General features: G+C 45.6%; 1 protein-coding gene across 2 annotated transcripts in view; it reads right to left on the bottom strand.

Annotated features, from left to right (window-relative positions):
* Positions 1-21,542, bottom strand: part of Dcp1a (decapping mRNA 1A) — a 45,187-nt gene that overhangs the window by 4,087 nt on the left and 19,558 nt on the right. Inside the window, exons 4-9 of one of the 2 annotated variants that reach the window (NM_001191831.2) lie at positions 19,801-19,867; positions 15,135-15,273; positions 8,249-8,362; positions 3,260-4,018; positions 1,473-1,538; positions 23-238 (exon numbers count right to left, since the gene is read on the bottom strand). In NM_001191831.2, coding sequence (NP_001178760.2) covers positions 23-238; positions 1,473-1,538; positions 3,260-4,018; positions 8,249-8,362; positions 15,135-15,273; positions 19,801-19,867 — 1,361 coding nt within the window. The remainder of the gene's footprint in view (positions 1-22; positions 239-1,472; positions 1,539-3,259; positions 4,019-8,248; positions 8,363-15,134; positions 15,274-19,800; positions 19,868-21,542) is intronic. The other variant, NM_001411752.1, reaches the window with a different exon arrangement.

Raw genomic sequence — 21,542 nt, 5'->3', positions numbered from 1 at the left:
ACTAAGCAGACACCTGACATACCTTTATTAGATGTATCAGTGTGTCCTGGAGCTGAGACCTGCTGAGAATAATGGAAGGCTTCCTCTGATTTTCTGCTCCAATAGTGAGGGGGGAGGGGCAGCTGGCTTTCCTTTCTAGGTCTGCAGACCTGGGAACTGTTTGCTGGAACACACTGGGGGACAGCAGGACTGAAGATACTGCTGTGGTTGTTGCAGTAACCAATGGAGGGCCTGCGATCTGTGGGACACAGAATAATAGTCATTTCTGTTATCTGAGCCACTCGGCCTGCCTGCCCCTGCCCTTAAGACCTTATGTGTATGAGTGCTTTGGCTGCATGTATGCTCATGGAGGGAGGGAGGGAAGGAGGGAGGGAGGGAGGGGAGAGAGAGAGAGAGAGAGAATGTGTGAGAGTGTGTGTGAGAGAGAGTACATGTGAGAGAGAGAGTGTGAGAGAGAGAGAAAGAGAGTGTGTGAGAGAGTGTGTGTGAAAGAGTATGAGAGACAGTACATGTGAGAAAGAGAGAGTGTATGTGTGTGTGTGTGTGTGTGTGTGTGTGTGAGTGAGAGAGAGAGAGAGAGAGAGAGAGAGAGAGAGAGAGAGAGAGAGAGAGTGTGTGTTGCCCACAGAAGGCAGAAGAGGGTGTTGGATCCTCAGGCAGGAGCATCGGTACCGCTCAGCAGGTGCAGAGCCAGCCCTCCAGCCCCTTGGCTTGCTTTCTGGTATAAAACTGGGTTAGTTGCTTCTGCTGATGACCACACAACAGGACAGGCTAACTTAAAGCAGACAGAAGGTAACCTCTGAAAATCCAGGAGAGGAGAGGAGAGGAGAGGGGACAGGCTCATAAGCAGGTGAGTGAGTGCCGTGGGAGAACTGAGTCTTTCAGGTTGGCAGGTGAATGGAGGGGTGGATAACAAAACAAGGCAGGTGCTTATGAGAGGAGGAGGGACGTACACAGGTGAGGAGGCTTTGTCATCACAAGTAAGGGACTGTGGCAGGACAGTGGCTGTCTCCTGGGATGCTTCATTTTCCAGGAGTACCTCTTATAGAGACCAGGTTGATATACGGCCCAGCACCCACCCACTTACAAATGATCCACACGGCCCACCCAGTGGCTGACCCGCCCTCTATACAGTCAAGACGTCTATACAGAGTTAACACAAGGTTTCAGGCCACAGCAACTCTGTCCTAAAAGGGCATCTGAGACAGGACAGAGCTGGAATGCTACAGCTTTTCACTAAGGTGGTAAGAGCCCACCTTACACCAGAAGATCCCACAACTGTTCAATGTGCTCTCCAGGGGTGGGGGGAGGATGTCCCAGGGCTGGGGAAATGGCTGAGTGGGGTGAGTGCTTGCTATGTCTTCACACACACACACACACCACACACACACACACACACACACACACACACACACACACACACACACACACACACACACACACACACACACCACACACACTTACTTACTTACCGGGATGGCACTGGGTAACACCTTAGGCTGGGCAAATACTTCAGGATCCTGGTTTTGCTGCATAGACTGAAATGTTTAAAGGGGGAAAAGGATGAACAGATACAGCAAGCTTCAGTTAGTTGTCGGCGACAGAGCAGTGTTATTACCCAGGAACTTGTTGGTAATGCTCCCAGTGACTCATCTCCACAACGAGGGCCCTGGACAGCAGCTCCTGTGGAGTCCCCGAGGGATGTGTGGACAGAGCCTGTCAGGTGACTCTAAGAAGTGTGATGGGGACTGAACTCAGGGCCAACTCTACTAGTGAGCCCTATCCTCGGCCCTGGAGTTTGTTTCAGTCTAGAGGTTGAGACGCACCTGAGTTTGCAATCTTCCTGTCTTGGCTTCACAAGCGGCTGCTGCACACAGAATGTGCACGATATAAATGATTTAAACGTTTTCTGCAGTGCTGGAAGCTGAACTCAGAGCCTCGCGTATGACAGGCAAGTTGCTCTACTGCCATTGTCCACAGTCCCAAGTTCTCAGAGGTCCTCTGACCCTGGTTAGTGGCACTGAATAGCCTGCATCCTAAGTACACTGTAGGGGCAGAGAACGTCCTGGTGTTTTGTTTTGAGACCAGGGTTGTTCAGCCGGTCTCTAACTTGAGACCCTTGTGCCTCAGCTTTCTTGGCAATGGTTTTACAGGTGTGCACTCTCATGGCCTTGGGAAAGCATTAGTGCAGCACAGTAAACATGAGAGCTCCATGCAGACCAGGTCTTTCTGTTTTGATACAGGACAGCCTTGGCTGGCTTGGAGCTTGCTATGTAGACTTGAAATCACAGATTTCTACTGAAACATAGGCGTGTGTGCAGTGCACTATACCAGGCAAGAACAAAATCTTAAACTTTGGCTACTGCCATCTAAATGGGTATTCACATGTATGTAAGTGGTTCCTGCCATCTAAATGGGTATTCACATGTATGTAAGTGGTTCCTGCCAAGCAGCCTGCAAGAGTGTGGTGCTGTCTTCTGGGGCTGAATGTGAAGACGACAGGTGCAGACCATCGCCTGAGCGTCCAGATTAACTGCGAGTTGGGACAGACCCTTTCCCCCTACAATCAGAAACCTAAACTCTCTTCCGTGCCCTTTTTGTAGTCTATGAGAGCAAAGGAGAGGATCGAGTGACACCTACACACAGCACAGAGCCCTGTCACTGAGCAGAATGCTCGCTCCTTTCACGTGTCAGATCCAAATGCTGGCAGGCAGGCAGGCAGGCAAGCAGCAGGCAGCAGTCATGGAGCGGCACACTCCCTTCAGGCTGTGACCATGCGATGATCACAACAACTCAGCTCATTTTCTCGCTGGTAAATCTGCTGCTGATGAGTGACTTTGACAGGCAAACCTCTGCTTTACCTCTGTACAACCTACCATGAAGCCTCACTGACACAACATTTTAAAAATCCACTTGTCCACAGTGCTCAACCCAGGCCCCTAATGCTCAGGCCCAAGTGATTGACAGCTTGCTCTGGAATGGGTGGCCTGACTCCTGTTTCTGACATTAACAACAAGTCACACTCCTTAACTTACAATGTATTCCTCTTCCAATGCTAACTCCTCCAGGTTTGTTTACACAGCAAATCTGAGTTACTACAAAACCTGGAAAATCATTTATGCATGCACACATGTGTACAAGAATGCACACGTGTGTATAAGAATACACACCAAGTTCAGTTTCAGACCATAGAGAGGTAAGGATGGACAGGGATCCCCCCTCCTTCTCGTTTCTCTTCCCCCTCCTGCTCCTGTCTTACCTGGAGGGTTGGAGCAAGCACCATGTTGCTCAGGGAGGCTGCGACTGCTGCTCTTGCTGCTGCTGTCTTAGAGGAAGGCTCTATGAAGCTCTCAGGGGTGGCCAGCTGGCCAGCTGCCGAAGAAAAGTTGGGTGCCATCGCACCTTTTCCAAGTGGCTGTGCCTGTATTTGGTCATGCTGTGGGGTCAACCTGAGTTTCTGGAGCAGATCAGAGCTTGGGATGGCCGTGCCAGCTGTGTTTGCCAGGCTCACTGGGGCTCTGAAGGGGCTCTGGCTAGCAATCAGACTGCTGTGGCTTAGCTCAGGGACGGGCTGGTTCAGGAGTGGAGATTTCTGCCTAGGTGTGGTCCTTACTGCTTGCATCATGGTGCTATTCCGAGGTAAGTGGGGAACTTGTGTGGTGGGAGCTTCAGCTGGCAGAGTGGGGCTGAGGACAGGGCTCAGTGGGAGAGTGTAGCTTGGGGGATGCTTGTCGCCCGACTGTGCAATGGAGGCGGGAGTGATCAGCACAGGGGCGCTGACTTCAGGCTGGACTGTGTGGTGAGTGACAGAATGGACACCCAGGTTTTCAGCCTGAGGGGCTCCCCCTGACTGCTCAAAGGGAAACGGGAGGAATGAGCTGGGCTCTTTCTGTGGTGCATCTCCCAGCAGCTTGTCCGTGTCTTCTGACTCTAGGCCCATAGGTGCTGGCTGCTCCTTTGGCAAGGAGGTTCCAAATAATTCTTCCACCGTCAGATGCTTGTGACCGGATGGAGCAGACTGAAAAACAAGAGCAAACGGCGCGCTCGAAGAACGCTTCGGAGACCAGCGGACCCACAATCCTCTTCCAGCACGCACACATACACGTGGACAGTGGAGGAAAGCAGCCCAGAGCATCCTAAGATGCAGAAAGTGGTTGCCTGCAGGGCTCAGAGGCTCACCAAGGCCGAGCATGGGAGCTGTGTAGTGACAAAGTTCTGTTCTGTGGAGTTCTAGATAACGGTTTTAGCATTTACTTTGTTTCCCCTGGTGAATGTGGCTAAGGTTGGGGCTACACGCAACAAAGCTACCCGAGTCAAGTGCTCATGTTAGTGACACAGTGGCAAACGGTGCCAGTGTGGAGAGAGGGACTGAACTCCTTGATAGAAAGCTAGCATTGTACGGCAGGAACCTAAACACCCAAAACAACTTATCCCTTGGTCATTTCTCCTCCACATCCTGAGAAAGAGGGAAACGTTTACACTGAGTTTAGAAGTTGGGGAAGTGGTTCTCTCACCTAGCACATGCACATGCATAAAGAGTTTATTTTTATTCCTCTTTTTGTGTGGCCTTATATTTAAAGTGAGATTCTGAATCTGGAGGTTTTCTGTGTGTGTGTGTGTGTGTGTGTGTGTGTGTGTACTTTGAGACAGGGTCTTTTCACACTGCGTGGGCTGTCTGGAACTATGTAGACTGGGTTGGCCTCAAACTCAGGAGAGATCCTCCTACACAGTGAGTCTACATCAAAATCTCTTTGTAAATTACAGAAATAAAGAGGAGTAATTAATAAGTAATAGCAACAGTTCACAAGGCTCAACCTCCTCATATCTCTACTTCTCCCGATGCCACTACCTAAATAAAAGATAATGAGGTTCAAGTCTCAAGTCTTAACTGGAAAATTTCCATAACCATAAACATAAAAATATGTAATCACAAACACAACTGGGACAGCTACTTTACAGCTCTACCTCAAAGCTAGTCTTGGTGGATAGATGTGTCCCAAGCTGGCCTTGAGGTTTCAACAAACCTGGTTCAGCTTCCTGAGTACAGAATGCCCAATAGATAAAAAAAATTCTTTATGATAAAACAAAACAGTTAAAGATTCTGTGAGGAAAAAAGAACTAAAACTTGCATGGGTAGTTCATGCCTAGAATCCCAGCACGGGGAGACTGAGGCAGGAGGACCAGTCTGAGTTTAAGGTAATCCCAGGCAACAAAGAGTGTTTCTGACAAGCAACCAACCCAGCCAATCGATAACCCCCACCCTCCCCCACCTCCACAAAACCAACAAACAAAACCCTCAGCCCCCACTAAGCCGGGAGCAGAGTAGAATTTAGGAGACGTTGGCCGAGGATCAGAAGTTCAGGGTCACTTCAACCACCTGCTGAGCTCCTTACTCTGTTGGCGAGGCAGAGAGGCTGTGAGTCTGTCCTCACGAACCAACCCATCCAGTCCACATAAACAAACAAACCAGAGGAAAGGAGCCGACAACAGTATTTACATTCACCAATGGATCACACTTTCACAGACACATCAACTTCTAGATATAGTTACTCTGAAAAACAAAATGTTTCGGCTATTCTGCAGAAATTTCAGGTAAGAAGTCATACTTCTACATTAAAGAGTAGGAACAATTAAACCAAATAAAAAACAAAAGCAAACACACTGGGGAAAGATTACCAAGAGAACTTGCTAAGTGAATTATGAAAGTGAAGTGTATTTTTGTGTGAGTTGTATTTGCAGTATACGTACAAGTTCATGTGGATATAGAGGTGTGTGCATGTAGGTACATGTGCATGTATGTGGAGGCGAGGTAGGGGTCAACGTCAGTCACTCTTCACCCTGCAGAGGCCAGGTCTCTCAATGAACCAGAGCTCGTCTATTCAGCCACACTGGCTGGCCAACCAGCTCTGGAGATCTGCCTTCCCAGTGCTGGAGTGAGACGAGAGCCAGTGAGCCCCGCTTTGTATGTGGTGCTAGGGATCCTGACAAAGAGGTCTGACTGAGCCTCTCCGAGTGAAGGCTCTATCAGGTGGGATTTAGTACTAAGGCCTGGCAGCAGGAGGTGCTGCCCAGCACTAGATGGCAGCATCATTAAATAAACAGTTAACTCTGTGCAAGGGATCTGTAATCGGTCTAGACGATCACACAGCTTTCTGACAACAGCCAAACTTCAGTGCTTTGTAATTCCTTGGTTTTAGCTGAAAAAAGGTGCAATTTTATTTTATTTTGTGTTTTTGAGACAGAGTCTTGCAATGTAGCCTCCATAGTCTTCAAACTTGTATTTTCCTACTCATTTGCACACTTGTAGTCCCAGCCCTGGGCTGGCAGGGAGAGATGGGTAATGGGGACCTTCTGAAGCTGTGGGCTAATGAGAAACTCTACTAAAAACGAAATGAAATAAAATAGGAGACAGAGGTAAGGAACGGCACTCGAGGAGTACTGCCTGTCACACACACACGAGTGTGAGCACCTGCATGCACACGTGCACGCTTCCCATACTCTGCTCGGGAGGTGGAGAGAGGATGACCAAAGTTCAAGATTGGTCCTCGGTTATCCGGAGTCTGAGGTCAGCCCGGGTTATTACATGAGACACGGTCTCGAAACAAGTGAGAACAAGGGCAGACAGGTAAGGGAGACTTGGTATACACTGTACACACAACTGTAATCTAACGGCTTTGCCGTTGTACACTGTGTGTTATAAAGATCAACTTCCATACTCATACTTAATTCATAATAGCCACAAAACTGCAGACAACCCAAACGTCCTTTAATAGGGAAATGTTCTGAAATGGTTAGACTAAGTTATACAGGTTGAGTGTTCCTAATCTAAAAACACACCATCTAAATTCTCCAACCTCAAAATCTTTCAGATCCCAATGTGAGGCCACAGATGAAAACGCATGTCATGTCAGAGGTCAAAGTTATAACAGAAGCACATGGACAATTATTTTTAATCTTACTATCAGGTCACATCTCTGTGAAACACAAGTGAATTTCTAGTTCCGATGTTGCTGTGCTTAGGGAGGGCAACACAAAGCAGTGGCTCTGTAAACCCACCCACAGGACAGAATTACACATGGAGGCGTGCGTGCACGTCCTACAACTGAGATCTATGAGCATGATGGTGTGTGGCTCCTGTCACACCCTGGCATGACAGTATGCCACGCTTTACTCAATGTTCAGTAGGAAACAGGGGATGAGTACATGGACTTTTTCTGTATTATGTGTATATGCATGTGGTTATTATGGGACAGAATCTGCTTTTGTTCTGAGGAGCTGGGGTCACTGCCACACCTGGCTCCTTCTCAACTACTTAATGCTTTACATAAACACAATCGACACGATTAATGGCTTAGTATTTGTTGTTTTATCAGACCACCAACTATAAAGAGAATGAATCAATTCAATAAATATTTATATTTCTAGGTGCTAAAGACACACGCATTGATACAAAGTGAGTTCTGGTGCAGCCAAAAATATAGAGAAACTCTGTCTTGAAAAAAACCCAAGACACAGCCTTGAACAGGGAGAGAAAACAGCTGGTCTCGGGAAGGTGTGGTGTACACCTCTTTTATCCCAGCACTGAGGAGTAGGACAGGCCTGGTCTAAATAAGCTATTTTCAGGCCAGCAAGGACCACATAGTGAGACCCTGTCTCATAAAAAGAAACAAGCAAATGATCTACAGGTCCCATTAGCATGGGACAGTGGATAAAACTAAACCAAACCAATGAAAGCTAATGAAAGACAGTAAGAAAATAAGGTAAGTGGAGGACGGAGGGCAGAGGGGTGACAGCAGACCCTAACTAAGAAGTCACGAGAGACAAGAAGAAAATGGACACTGTCATAGGAGAAAAGTACTGAGAGCCAAGGGAAGCCACCAGGCCGCAGTCCTGTGTTGAGCAGGGGCTACGTGAGCCTGGTAGATGATAGGAGTTGATGGCTCAGGGAGAGGGGCAGGCCAGAGGCAGGGTACAGTCTTATGGGCCATTACTATGAGTGAGACGGGACACCACTGGAGGGCTGTACAAGCAGAGGATCACCCTGCTGGCCTGGCTGAGCACAGACAAGGCGGTACCCAAGAGCAAAAGCCGAGGAACCAGGAAGGAGGCTGCTGCACTGTTCACGAGAACATCTCATGGGCTGGGTATGTGCTGTCATGATGTCACACACAGGATCTGACAGACAAGCGCTAAACCAAGCTTGTACCATGGTTCAGACCCTTATGAAATGGTGCTGCTCTGTACGAACCTTATCTTGTGATCCAGAGGGTGTCTCTTCTAGAGTCTCGGTGCTTCCCAGATTAGAGAGCTGAGAGCTTGGCTGTAGCCCCGGACTGGAGATATTTGAGCCGCCCATCTGATTCTTGGAAAAGAATTAAAAGAAAAAGTCTATCATCTGAAAAAGGACTGCTGTCTAAAATCTGGTTCACATTTGAAGTATCGAAAATACTTTAAAAATACCACCAAGATGTTCTATCATTTTTCATCTTAACTTCTATAGTACAATTTCTATAAAGTGGAGAATCTATTTCTTACATGGTAGCTCCAACGGTTATTGCCTTAATCACCCATCTTTAAGGGAAAGATACTGTTATTTTGCCAGATTTCCCATAACTTAATTTACATGGGATGTCTTATCTGTTCAGAGGCCATTCTACGTCTACCTCAACAGCTGCAAAGCACTGTCACAGTGTCGAAGTGCTCCCCTGTGCTGGCTCACTAAGGTCGCCACTTCTGAGCATTCCAGGAAACCAGTGGTCTGTTCTGTCATGGTTTTGTCTTTTCAAAACTGCTAAAGTGGACTGGGTACAACCATGGTAATGGCTTGTCAGTTGGCATAAAGCCTTGAGGAGTTATGCAAACTACAGGATCAGTGGACTCTTCCTTTTTAATTGTGGGGTATAACATTTGCCTTGTTTTCATTTTAAAAGATTTTTATCTATGTGTATACATGTTTTACCTGCACGTATGTCTGTGTAACGTGTGTGTGCCTGGTCCCTGAGGAGCTGAGGACACTGTGATGTGGGGACTGGGGACTGAACAGAGTCTTCTGGAACAGCAGCAGGGCGCTTAACCACTCAGCTATCTCTCCAGGACATTCCATTCTTAAACTATTTGTCTGTGTGCAGTAATCACGTGTGTGTGCAAGGAAGCCAGGTAAGTCCCTTGAGACAGGGTCTCACGATGAACCTGGGCTCACTGTTGCAGCTGATCAGGCTGGCCAGCAAATCCTTTACCCTTCTGTCCCCCACTCTCCATGCCATCCAGCTGGGGGTACAGGCTGACACAGCCATGCTTTTATATGGGAGACAGGAATCAAACTCTGGTCCTCATGCCTGTAAGCTCTTTATAAACTGAGACATCTCCTTGGTCCCTGTGTTCAGTGTTTGATTATGAATATAGCTTCAGGAATTTCTATACAGACAAAAGTTTCATTTCACTGGAGTAGAAATGTAGCAAAGATAATCAGGGTACAGTGGTAAATACATTTTTCTTCTAAAAGGTTTTTTTTTTATTGTTTTGTTTTGAGAAAGTCTTCCTATGTATTCCAGGCTGACTTTGATTCATGATTTTCTTGCCTCAGTCTCCCCACTCCTAGGTATGACAAGCACATCTGACTCAGTTATAGGGTTTTTTTTTTGGTGCATGCAGACATTGGGTTCTGTGTGCAAATATGTGCACGGGGAGGACAGTGACTGACGCAGGAAGCCCTCACTCACTCTGAGGCAAGGTGTCTCACTGAACCCGGAGCTCATGGATTCTGCTACACTGGCTGTCCATCAAGTCCCACAGATCCTCTAGTGTCTGACTCCCCAGCCAGCACTCCCCTGAACCCCAAAACATGGGTACTGTAGGGCAAGCTTGGACTTATGCTTCTACAACAAGCACTTTACTGACTGAGCCCTCTCTCCGGTACTCGGCTAAGTAGTCTAATGTTTACATGTATGACCCAGTTTGAGCTGAATTTGCACAAGGCGCTGCAGTCTGCTTAAGGTTCCCTCTGTGTATATCTGCACACATACAGACATCCAATCACTTCAATCCCATTAAGTTCAAACCGGGGGAAGTGACACTGCAGTGACACTGTTTTATTGATGAAAAGGATGCTTGGTTGGGTACCTGGCAGAGCTTGCTGAACCTGCTCTAGGCACTGGGTTCAAAATAAACAGAAATGTGGCATACACAAGAATCCTTACGTGGTCACCGGACAGACACGCCATCACGGCACCCTGGAAACATTTGTTGCAGATTTTCTAAGTACTGTATATCGAAACAACAAAAATGAACAAGAACAAGCAACTTCTCCAATCTTCAATGCAGAGAAAGAAAAATTTCAACGAGAAAAATAAAAGTAATTTTCTTAATATTGTACTACTCAGAAACATGCTCAACATAGGGACAGGGACTCGAATATTAAATGAGTGAACAGAGTACTGTATTTTTTCTATTTAAATGATAATTCTAATATTATTTTAGAACATCAAATTTTGTTTTGTTTTAAAAGACAGGATCCCTTCAGATTGGTGGACTCAGTTCGTAACCAAAGCTCTTTGAACGGGGTCATCATCAGTCACTACAGACCCTGCTACATGGAATGACTGGCCCTGAATATTAGACAAACAACATTGTTCCTAAGAAGCTCTTACAGCAGAAGGTAATGCTTAGAAATGTTAAAATCTGGGAGTTTCCCTAAGGGAGGCAAAGTCCCGCTATGTCATTATTTGTTCAGGTGAGGCTAGAGGACCTGGACTCAGCAGGTCACCTGGTGACCACAGGCTGGGGCTGTACTCCAATAACCCTTTCACCTGGGGACAGGCAATGACAGGTCTCAGCTCTACTGTGCTCCAAGTGGCTCTTGAGTTACTGGACTCTGCAATCCTTACATAGAACTTGTGAGATGAGCTCTGTGACTGGGCACCTTACTAACAATTCTGAAGCATCTCGGGCCTCTGCTGAAGATCTGTCCTGTGTGGTAAGGATGGCAGTCAGCCATACTATCAGGAGATGTGTATAATTACATACAAATGTGGAGGGTTGGGGTTGGGGATTTAGTTCAGTGGTAGAGGCCCTGGGTTCGGTCCTCAGCTCCGGAAAAAAAAAAAAAAAAAAAAAAAAAAAAAAAAAAAGACAAATGTGGAGGGTTGCTTTAATCTTTGAGGAGGCTTAATCCCTAGTGTTATATAAACTGGCTAAGGCGGTACATGCTTAGAATTACAGCAGTGGGAACTGGAAGCAGAGTTCAAGGTCATCTCGGCCATTAACGTTTGAGGTTAGCCTAAGTAAGAATCTCTCATCTACTAATTCCATTTGAAATAATTAATCTTAGGAGGAGATTAATACAATTTATGGTGATGCAGCTCCAGGACTGTAGTGCTGAGGGGTTAAGAAAAAGAATTAAGAGAAATCTAGGGTATTATTTATGTAACTGGGCATGTGAGTTCGAGGCCATGCTGGTTCACGAAGTGAGTCCCAGGTCACCCAGTGCTACCACAGTAAACCCTGTCTCCGCTGTATCAAGTGAGATCTCGCAGGCACTTCCTGTAAGATGAACAGTTATTGCCTATATAAATGCGGATCTGCAGTAATGAACACATCACAAACGCACAGCTAATGAGATCAACACACAAACAACTGTACACATTTGGACAGAGTTTTAGAAGGACGCATAACAAAGTATTATCAACAATTATTTCTAGCTGGAAGAATTACTGTATTCTCTTCCTTTGGTTTATTAATTGTTGAACATAAAATTTTCTATAGCATTATACACTGCTTGCCAAGCAAAAATAATGATGTTCCTACATTCTGATGAACAATTAAAAATACTGTTCTAGGGGTTGGGGATTTAGCTCAGCGGTAGAGCGCTTGCCTAGTGAGCGCAAGGCCCTGGGTTCGGTCCCCAGCTCCGAAAAAAAGAACCAAAAAAAAAAAAAAAAAAAAAAAAAAAGAAAAAAAAAAAACCTGTTCTAAATCTAGGAGTTTGTCTTGCGGCCGAAAACAATGGGAACTGGGCTAGCTGTAAAGGTCTGTGGTTTCAGCTATCTTTCATTACATGAACTATAAACCTTGGTAAAAAGAAGCTACAGAGACTGTAGAGGGGAAATACTTACAAGGTTTAAGTTTCAAATAGTCTCTTATAAATACTATGCGGAATGCTGGCCTTGTACTGGGTGTGGTAGTGTACTCCTGTAATTTCAGTAGTCAGGAGGCTGAGCCAGGAGGATCATTTGTTTGAGGCTAGCATGGGTTAGAGTAAAAGAGAGGAGAAGAGGAGAGAGGAGACAGGAAGGGGAGGAAAGGGAGGGAGGGAGGCAAAGAGGGAGGGAGGGAAGGGCCTTATATAAACTGACAGAACAGGGAGGATTTAGAATTACATCTAAGGCCTTGCTGACCCTCCCTTGCCTTGGCTGACAATTTCCCAAGCAAGCCAAAAAGAAACAGAGAGACTGTCTACTGCCACTGGGGAGTCCTTCCAAACACTCAGACGTAGAGGACCACTTATTTCTGATACCAGCTCCATATGGTAAAATAGGCAAGCAAGGCAGAAAGCAAACTTGTATTTATAAAGAAGCCCTGCTTATAGTCTATATAAAGACAAAAAGAAAACCCTATAAACAAAATGTTAAAAGATTTAACAAATCTTCAAACATTTCATTTGAATCTAACCTTGGATAACACCTTATATATTCTAGAATGCTCTTTACAACAGATGCTGTCTGCACTAACTACTTTTGCAGTAATTGAAATCAGAAAGCTCATGAGGTTTTTAGACTGCCCACCTGACACTAGAGTTCTAGTGTCTAAGGGCTGATACAGAGGTAGATAACATACTCACACCATGGAAAGTGTTCAAAGAAAAAAGTTGTCTTTCTTCTTGTGTTTTTTGCTTCTCGGCAGAGAAGCCAGGGCCACTCCTTGTAGAACCTGTCCCACTGAGCAGTGTCTAGCTCCTGTCTCATGGGCATTCTGACCAAAATCACCGTGACTCAGGGTAGTGACCATCAGTACCCAAGTGAACACAGAGGCAATGAGAAATAGCACAAGGTATTTTTGAGAAGTGATCTGTGGAAAATAAACTAGCCTTTAAACGAAACCAAACAACAACAAAATAAGCAAACCCCTAGATTGTTATTTGATTTTAAAAATCATAATTATAGGGCTAGAGAGATGGTTCAGCGGTTAAGAGCACTGACTGTTCTTCCAGAGGTCCTGAGTTCAATTCCCAGTAATCACATGGTGGCTCACACCACCTGTAATGAGATCTGATGCCCTCTTCTGGTGTGTCTGAAGACAGTGATAGTGTACATACATACAATAAATAATTAAAAAAAATCATAATTATAGACAACTGCTTTCCCAACATCTAGTTTCTTTAAAATACATTTTTTAAGATTTATTTTATGTGACTATTTTGTCTGAATGTATGTATGTACATTGTGTGCATTCCTGGTGACCATGGAGATCAGAAGAGGTCATCAGATACTCTGGAACTGATATTAAGGATGGATGTGAACCATTAGGCGGGAGCTGGGAATCGATAGGTCTTCTGCAAAAGCAACAAGCACTTGTAACTGCTGAGTCATCTTTCCAGCCCTCAATCTCCCCTGCCCCCAGATTTGTTTGTGTGTCTGAATATTTTGACTGTCTGTCTGTCTGTCTGTCTGTCTGTACGCATGCACTCCTGGTGCCCAGAGGCTAGAGGAGGGAGTTAGTCCCTAGAAGTGGAGTTACTAACAGTGTTAAGTCACCATAGGGCACTGAAAGTAACCTTGGATCCTCTCTAAATATTCTGAACTTCTGAATTCCCTCATCAGCCACCAATATTTAATATAGAATCTGTCCCTATTTATCTATGAGACACTGAGGAATTTAGTGCAACTTGAAACCTCTCATGGGCCTAAACTATATTTCTCCACTAGAAAGTAAGATGGCTTTTTAAAGAGAAGACTCCGCTCCAGAAGACATTTGCGGACTCTGTTCCTGAATTCTAGATTCTTGAGACATTAAAAGGCAGTACGTGAAAATGTTGTAGTAGTAAACCTGATGTTATGTGAAACCACGAAGTCTACACACCAGAGGCCCAAGAGAAAGGACAGGAAGGCAGGCAGAGAAGGGGTCAGGAAAGAGGAGGAGCAGGCATCTCACAGTATTTACTGAATTCTTTTTGCCAATCTGAATACTTTTTCAGAGACTATCAATAGCCTAGAAGCTAATGGTGACCGTTTACAAACCATGCTTTTAACTCCTCTTTTCTTTTACGAAGACTGGTGTGTGTGTGAGTGAATGTGTGAGTGTGAAAGTGTATGTGTGTGAGTGTGTGTGTGAGTGTGTGTATGAGTGTGTGAGAGTGTGTATGAGTGTGTGTGAGTGTGTGTGTGTGTGTGTGTGTGTGTGTGTGTGTAGAGGCAAGCAAGCAAACAGCACACTCCATTACCACAGCAACAAACAAAACAAGACAAGTGTCTGTTTGGCAGAGTGAACAATTCATAAATACACACTGGATAGATTAGCTCATGTTCCAAACTGTCGTTTCCTTATCATGTAGGAGGGAATTTTATGTTGACGTAAAACCCAGTGCAAACTGAAGAGACACCCAGACGTGGCTAGCACTAGAGCAGGTGGAGTTCTGTGAATTCAAGACCAAGTCGAAGCCAGTCAGGATCATACAGTGAGACCCAAAAACAGTGGGTCTCAGAACCCCAAAAACAACCAAGAAAAAAATACTTCCCAAACCACTCTCCCCCAAAACTGGAAAAAGAAAAGCTCAACTACAGAACACAAGTGTGACATTTACTATTATGGGGTACAAATTACCAGATTATTTTCAAAACCTATATAACTTCAAGGCCATGCAGCGCTAGAACATGGCGTCAGGGATAAAGGCGAGTTGTGGTTACGCTTTCCCTCTCTCCCACAGTAGCTCTACAATGACTACAGGGAAAAGCATTTTCAGATTTCCTTCCTAACCAAGTACTCTAGGTAGGCATATGCCATCAGACTGTTCTTTCCTGAACTGGTGACTGCAGCCAGCGCTAGAACGACCTGCCAGTCTAAGACCCCAGCAGGCTGGCCTGCCTGCCTGCCTGCCTCCCCCAAGCCTGTTCAGTGTTCCCTGGGCAGCCCCAGACACTTACCCTCTCATACTCATCCTTGGCTCTGCTCAGCATCTCCAGGATGTCTATGGGCCTCTGGTCACTGCAGCCGTTGGCCTGGCTGGGACTCTGTTTATCTCGAGCAGCCTGCTGAGCTCGACGTGCCTCCTCTTCCACCACACTGTAGTGGAGAACGGGTTCAGAAAGTCACTTTACACAACTGGACCCGAGTACTCTGTCCACTTCTGAGGATAAAGAAAGGGTATTACAGGACACTGTCCTGGCGATAGATAAAGAGCCTGCCTCAGTTACCTCACTCCACACACACACATGACTTAAGCAAGTCACTATCCTGTTCACAACAATGAAGTCCCTTACCTTTAGAAAGAAAAAGCACAGTCTTCCCTGGAGGCAGTAGAAGAGGCTAAGAAATCCATTCAAGTGTGTCCTTTTCTCCTACGAGTAACTCCAACCCGTAACTGAGTGGTACCTAGACATCACTAAGACGCGAAGACTGAACACATCCTTTGAACAGCCTTGAAATGGATGTTGGTGAATCTCTGTAAGCAGATGAAAGGCTCTGCACTAAGTATGTGACCGGACTCAGGGTGTTATGGGTATGGACTCTGTTTTTATTGGCACCTTTAATTCTTCACCTCCAATTCTACAAGGCCAAATCTCAGTTAAGTAAGTCACTGACGGGGTGGGGGGGTCTTCAACTCTTTCTACAGGCATACTTTTTAAAAAAAAAAAGATTTATTTATTTATTATATATAAGTACACTGTAGCTGTTCAGACGCACCAGAAGAGGGCATCAGATCTCATTACAGATGGTTGTGAGCCACCATGTGGTTGCTGGGATTTCAACTCAGGACCTCTGGAAGAGCAGTCAGTGCTCTTAACCGCTGAGCCATCTCTCCAGTCCCACAGGCATACATTTTTAAATAACATCCCTGCTCCTCACCACAGAAATGGCTTGAAGAAATTGAGCAATTTCAGTAAATGTTAGGAACTAAAAGCTGGACGGGGACCACATGGCCATTTTATTTCCTGTATAGATTTTAATAATGCAGCTAATTTTTAAAAATGCATAATTTCAGTCACAAACTGCAATGAACAACAGATCCAAGTCTCACTTGGTAATTTTGTTAACTGAGAAGTGATATGCAGCGATGACAGGCAGCCGCTGTTAACAACCCAGGAGCACAGGCTTATTCTGAAAGGATGTGAGTAACACAGTGATGTGCGCGACAGTGATAAGGTGCGGTCACCAGTGTCAGGAGAACAGCCTCCCCAAGAATGCTCATCAGTGTGAGCATGTGAGACGCGCTCACTGTTCAGCATGAGAGGGAACAACACCGTAGTTAGTTCTGGTGGGAAGATACCTGCTTCCCAAGCCCAAGGACCTGAGTCAGATCTACAACTTACATAAAAAGACACGAGCTGGCTCAATTCATAAAGTGCTTGCTGTAGTCTACAGAGTGAGTTCCAGGACAGTCAGGACGATACAGAGAAGCATTTATGTTTTCCCTCTGCCCTTCCCACATACTGGTGCATACGCACTCACCCGGGTGGGGGTGGCGAGGAGAAACAAAAGAACCCAGGACCACCAGGACTGAGATGTGCTCATCCAGAATGGACAGGGCCCCATTAATCACTGATTAAGAAAATGCCCTACAGGCTTGCATACAGCCTCATCTTATGGAGGAAACTTTTCTTTCTTTTTTTTTTTTTTTTTTTGGTTCTTTTTTTCTGGAGCTGGGGACCGAACCCAGGGCCTTGCGCTTCCTAGGTAAGCGCTCTACCACTGAGCTAAATCCCCAGCCCCCGGAGGAAACTTTTCAATTGAGGCTCCCTCCTCTCTAATGACTCTAGCTTGTGTCAAATTAATAAGAACTAGCCATCACAGAGACCTTGTCCCAAAACAACAAACAAAAACCCCAACCCTCTCCAAACCAAAAATCCAACCCAACCCAACAAGATGTTATTGCTCTAGCACCAGTGTGCCACCATGCTCCCCACCCAGAAGCCGTGAGCCCCGATATACTCTTTCCTCTGCAAACTGCCTTGCTCATGGTCTCTCTTCACAACTGAAGAGAACTAAGGCTTCTCAAAGTCCAAAAGCATGCCAGTCAGACAGTAAGAAGGACAGAACAAGCTTTCACAAGCTCTCCAAAGCATATACAGCCATTTCCGAGCAAACACTGTACTCCTGTTAACTTTAGAATGCTGCCACTGACGAAGAGAACATCTACATTTCAGATGGAGAAGTTCAGGCAGCCACTCAACTCCCTACATGGCTTCTCAGCTTGGGGCTGACGGATGTTTAGTGTACAGTGGCTATCGAAGGGGTTCTGAAAAGAACTATATCCAAAAGAATGAGGACCGACAGCCATGCTTTACTGATTGTGGTTGCTGAACTGCTAAGCAGCACGTTACCACTGCGTGGCATCCCTCGTCTGAACTCACTTGTTTAATGCAGAAGATGGCAAAGTTTTAGCAGCATTTTTAATAATGGGGTGATATTGTGAATTACACAGAGAACAGAGGTACATGCAGGGAGAGATATAATAATGAAAGATTGTCCCCCTTCTTTTTCATCAATCTTTGGAGACCAGGTCCTTCATCCCAAAGTTAGTTAGTGGCATCTGTGAGGCATTCTCTTCAGATATAAAACGTCATTATCACCTGCACGCCCTTTAATCATTTTTTTTTGGGACATAAGGTCTCCCTTCGTATGTAGTCGAAATGTGCTATGTCATCTAGGCTGATCTTGAACTCCCGATCCTTTCGCCTTAGCGCCTAAGCGCTGGGATTACAGACAGACATCTGTAATCACGTTTAGTAATTTCCTTCGCTTCCCATTTCTCCTTCCATCTGCTTTAGGGATTAGCACAGCCGGCTCAGATGGCCTTCAGTCTCCAGGGCCAATAACCACTGGAGGGTAGTATCTGGAGTGCCACCAAGGCCGCCAGAAAACAACACTTCAAGATGATTTCCCCTCAGTGGTTGTCAGGGCTCACACAGACAGATTCGCCACTCCGTCCTACATGCTCTTATCTGGCAGAAGAACTTCATCCTATTGATACATTCCGAAGTTTAAACACTTGTCTTCTAAGCACTTGCCACTTTCAAAACAAAACAGAACAAAAAGTATCAAATAAATGCCTTGCTTAAGGTCATGAGGCAGATGCCCAGGACGGCACTGATGGCTCTCTCGGCGAGACAGACTCTCGAGACAGCAGGCCTGCTCTCTCGTGTGATGTGCTCCACTGTGTAACACAGCAAGGTCCTCTGCAGAGGTCAGCCCATGCTTCTGCATTAACTCTAGCTATACCTCACCTCTAACCATGAGCAAACACACCTTTATCTTCTTAAATTAAATGGGCACCCTGCTGTGTAACTTTGCGGACAAAGTGTTTTAGAAGGAAGTGTGCTTTTCAAAGCCAACTCTCCCTAGTAAGCCTGACTGTCAGCTTACAGGCAGCAAGCCCCGAAGGTGCGGCTAGGGCGAAACACACCCGGTCCATCCTGCAAGCTCACACAGTCAGAGCGGGTGACAGAACGGGGAGAGGATTAACATTCAGTCTGACAGGGAGTAGCCCTGGGTTACAGCTTGGCCTTTGTATGTGTACTCTAAAAAAGACTGAGCATACCTAGAATTGAGACTACGGAGTAAACTGTTACACTTTCAGGATGATTAACTAAAATGTACAAGAACCGAGACTATTTTCATCCAAGCACAGAGATACAGACCTTGAGAAAAGTAACGGAATTCTGACTTGGCAGGAGAGTAAGAGTTCACTGCAGATTCAAGCAAAAACTAAAGAGGAAGCCAACATCTGCCCCAGCAGACGGCCCACTGCACACATCTGCCCCAGCAGACGGCCCACTGCACACATCTGCCCCAGCAGACGGCCCACTGCACACATCTGCCCCTGCAAACAGACTGCACACTGCACGCTGCACTCTGGTTCTGGATCACCCCAGGCCCCACCCAGCACTAGTGTCCTGGGCTCCCGGAATTCAGATGGGCAATGTTGCCCTATGGTCACTCAGGAGTAACCTGTACAGGCTAGCACAAGGGTTAAAAAGTCATCCTTGAGATCATTAATCCAACGGAAATTATGTTCTAGATTTCAAGATTGTGAGTCTTAAGTATCTTCTGAAAGACAAACTGTATATACTGGAGATTGCTAGAGCCAGCCTGTGCTCAAACCAAGCTCATCTAAAGGATATGTAGCTACCAAACACAGCAGCACCCATCACGGTAGGCATCAGTGTATCCTTGTGTCCTGATGCAGCTCATATTCTCTCCCTGGCAGCTGTACCTGTTAAACTAACTGTCTGTAGGACTGGACACAGTGGATAAGTGCTACAGGAAAATGTAATAATCTAAAAAGATACTGTTAACATTAAATCATTAGGCAAATATACTTACGTCTGTAAATAACAACCACACACATCAATCTAATGTATACACACACAGATTAAAAGGGAGCCACCATTTGTAAATACACTGAAGCGGTAGGGTTGATTACAAGTAATTTTAGAAAAATAAAATCTGCCTTTGTCAAACTTTTGGCAATAAAAAGGAAATAAAGAGGCATCTGATATACATTAACTAGGGATGTTAGAACTGAAGAGAAGCTGGGATCAGAGTAAAGCCTTACCTCTCATTAATCGATGGAGTTATATAAATACTTACTCGGCCATAAGTTTTGCTATGCGATGACAGTCATTCTTGTCATAGAACCAGATGCTGTATATTGACACTTGAAAAACAAAGGGGAAAACAAGGTAAGCACAGGGTTTTCAAGTCTGAGCACATGAACAATGTAACACAGGATTTACCACCAGATCCTCACATTATTAGAAATCCCGCTAAGGAAAAAAAAAAAAAAGGAATAAAATGAAAACACAAAGTCTTTCCCCAAAGCTATCAGAATCAGGACAGGTAAGGCACTCAAGATGTTAGTAACAAAAACCAAACGAGGCTCGGTAACATATGCCTATAATCCTAGGTACTCTGGAGGCTGAGGCAGGATGGTCGCTAGTTCAGGGCCAGCCTAGGCAACTAATATAAAATTAAAAATCACAAAATAAAATTAAAAATCAGTTGGGTATATATATAAAACTCAGTGGTGCTGGGATCATCCCCAGGGAAGCCCCCCCCCCAAAAAAAAACCAGACACACATAGACCCAGACACACACAGTTTTAAACATCATAATCTGCCACTAAATATCAAATGCACTACTAACTGCTGATTAAACTAAGATTCAATCAGTATTGATGATAATTTCAACCAACAAGGAAGTAAACCAATGTCTTAATTACTGACAGCCAAGCTCACCGGCTAGGCGGAAAGCGGACGTTATGAGTGTCTCCACAGGCTGCTAACTGACCAACTGCACATACACGGTGGCTCCCTCACTTCAGCCCTCGCCTCCCTTCTGCTCCTAGTGTGGTGTGCTCCACACAACTGAAGACTTAATACTGCTGTTGCAAGATAAACGACTTTTACCATAGAAGACTGCAGTATCTAAATCAGCTATTATAGCAGTTCTGGGATACGGTGTGCAGGAATACTCAAGATCTACGTCTACTCAAAGCACATGGCTGGGAAGGCCGGCTGAGGCTGTGGTGCAGCACAGGGAGACGGTCTATCATTGGAGTAGGTGTATCGCTGGGCCCACCGCACCCACAGTCAGGAAGAGAATATCATGTGGTGTTGGTCTGGGAGTTAGAGCAGGTCTTTCCACAGCAATGAACCTAACCTAGATTAACGCCTCACAGGCATGTGCAGAGACGACACCTGTCAGGCTGACAGGACACTGACCACGACATCCTCCCTCTAGTGTGCCTGGTTTTCCTAGAAACAGCAGCCTCCTCAGGCAGGAAGCTTTTCTATCTTGTAAATAGCAGTGGAACGTTTTTTGTCTGTATCTGTTTCTGAATGGTTTTGTGTCCATGTAATGTCTGTTCCTACAATGTCTTGACCAGAATAGGTATAAAATAGGCCTCACTAATGAGTAGAGTTGCCTTGTACTTTAAGACTGTCACAGCCAGTGTTCTGCTGCGGTGAAGAGACACCATGACCAGCACAACTCTTAGAAAAAAAATTAACTGGGGCTAGCTTGTAAGCCAGGGGCAGTTCAGAGGTTCAGTCCATTATTGTCATGGCTGGAAGTGTGCAGATGCTGGCGAGGGAGCTCAAAGTTCTACATTTGATGGCAGCAGCAGAAAGATTCTGTAAACCACTGGCCCAGCTTGAGCACTGAGACCTGAAAGCCCTCTCCCAGCGACACACTTCCTCCAACAACACCAGATCTACTCAAGCAAGACCAGACCTCCTAAAGTGCCAGTCCCTGTGACTCTATGGTGGCCATTTTCCTTCAAACTACCACAAAAACAGTTTCTAGAGCTTTTCATGTAAACATCTATGTCA

This window comes from Rattus norvegicus, chromosome 16 (genome assembly GCF_036323735.1).
Source record: "Rattus norvegicus strain BN/NHsdMcwi chromosome 16, GRCr8, whole genome shotgun sequence".
NCBI lineage: Eukaryota > Metazoa > Chordata > Mammalia > Rodentia > Muridae > Rattus > Rattus norvegicus.
The sequence above is the reverse complement of the archived record's forward strand: the minus strand, read 5'-3'. Positions and strand labels throughout refer to the sequence as shown.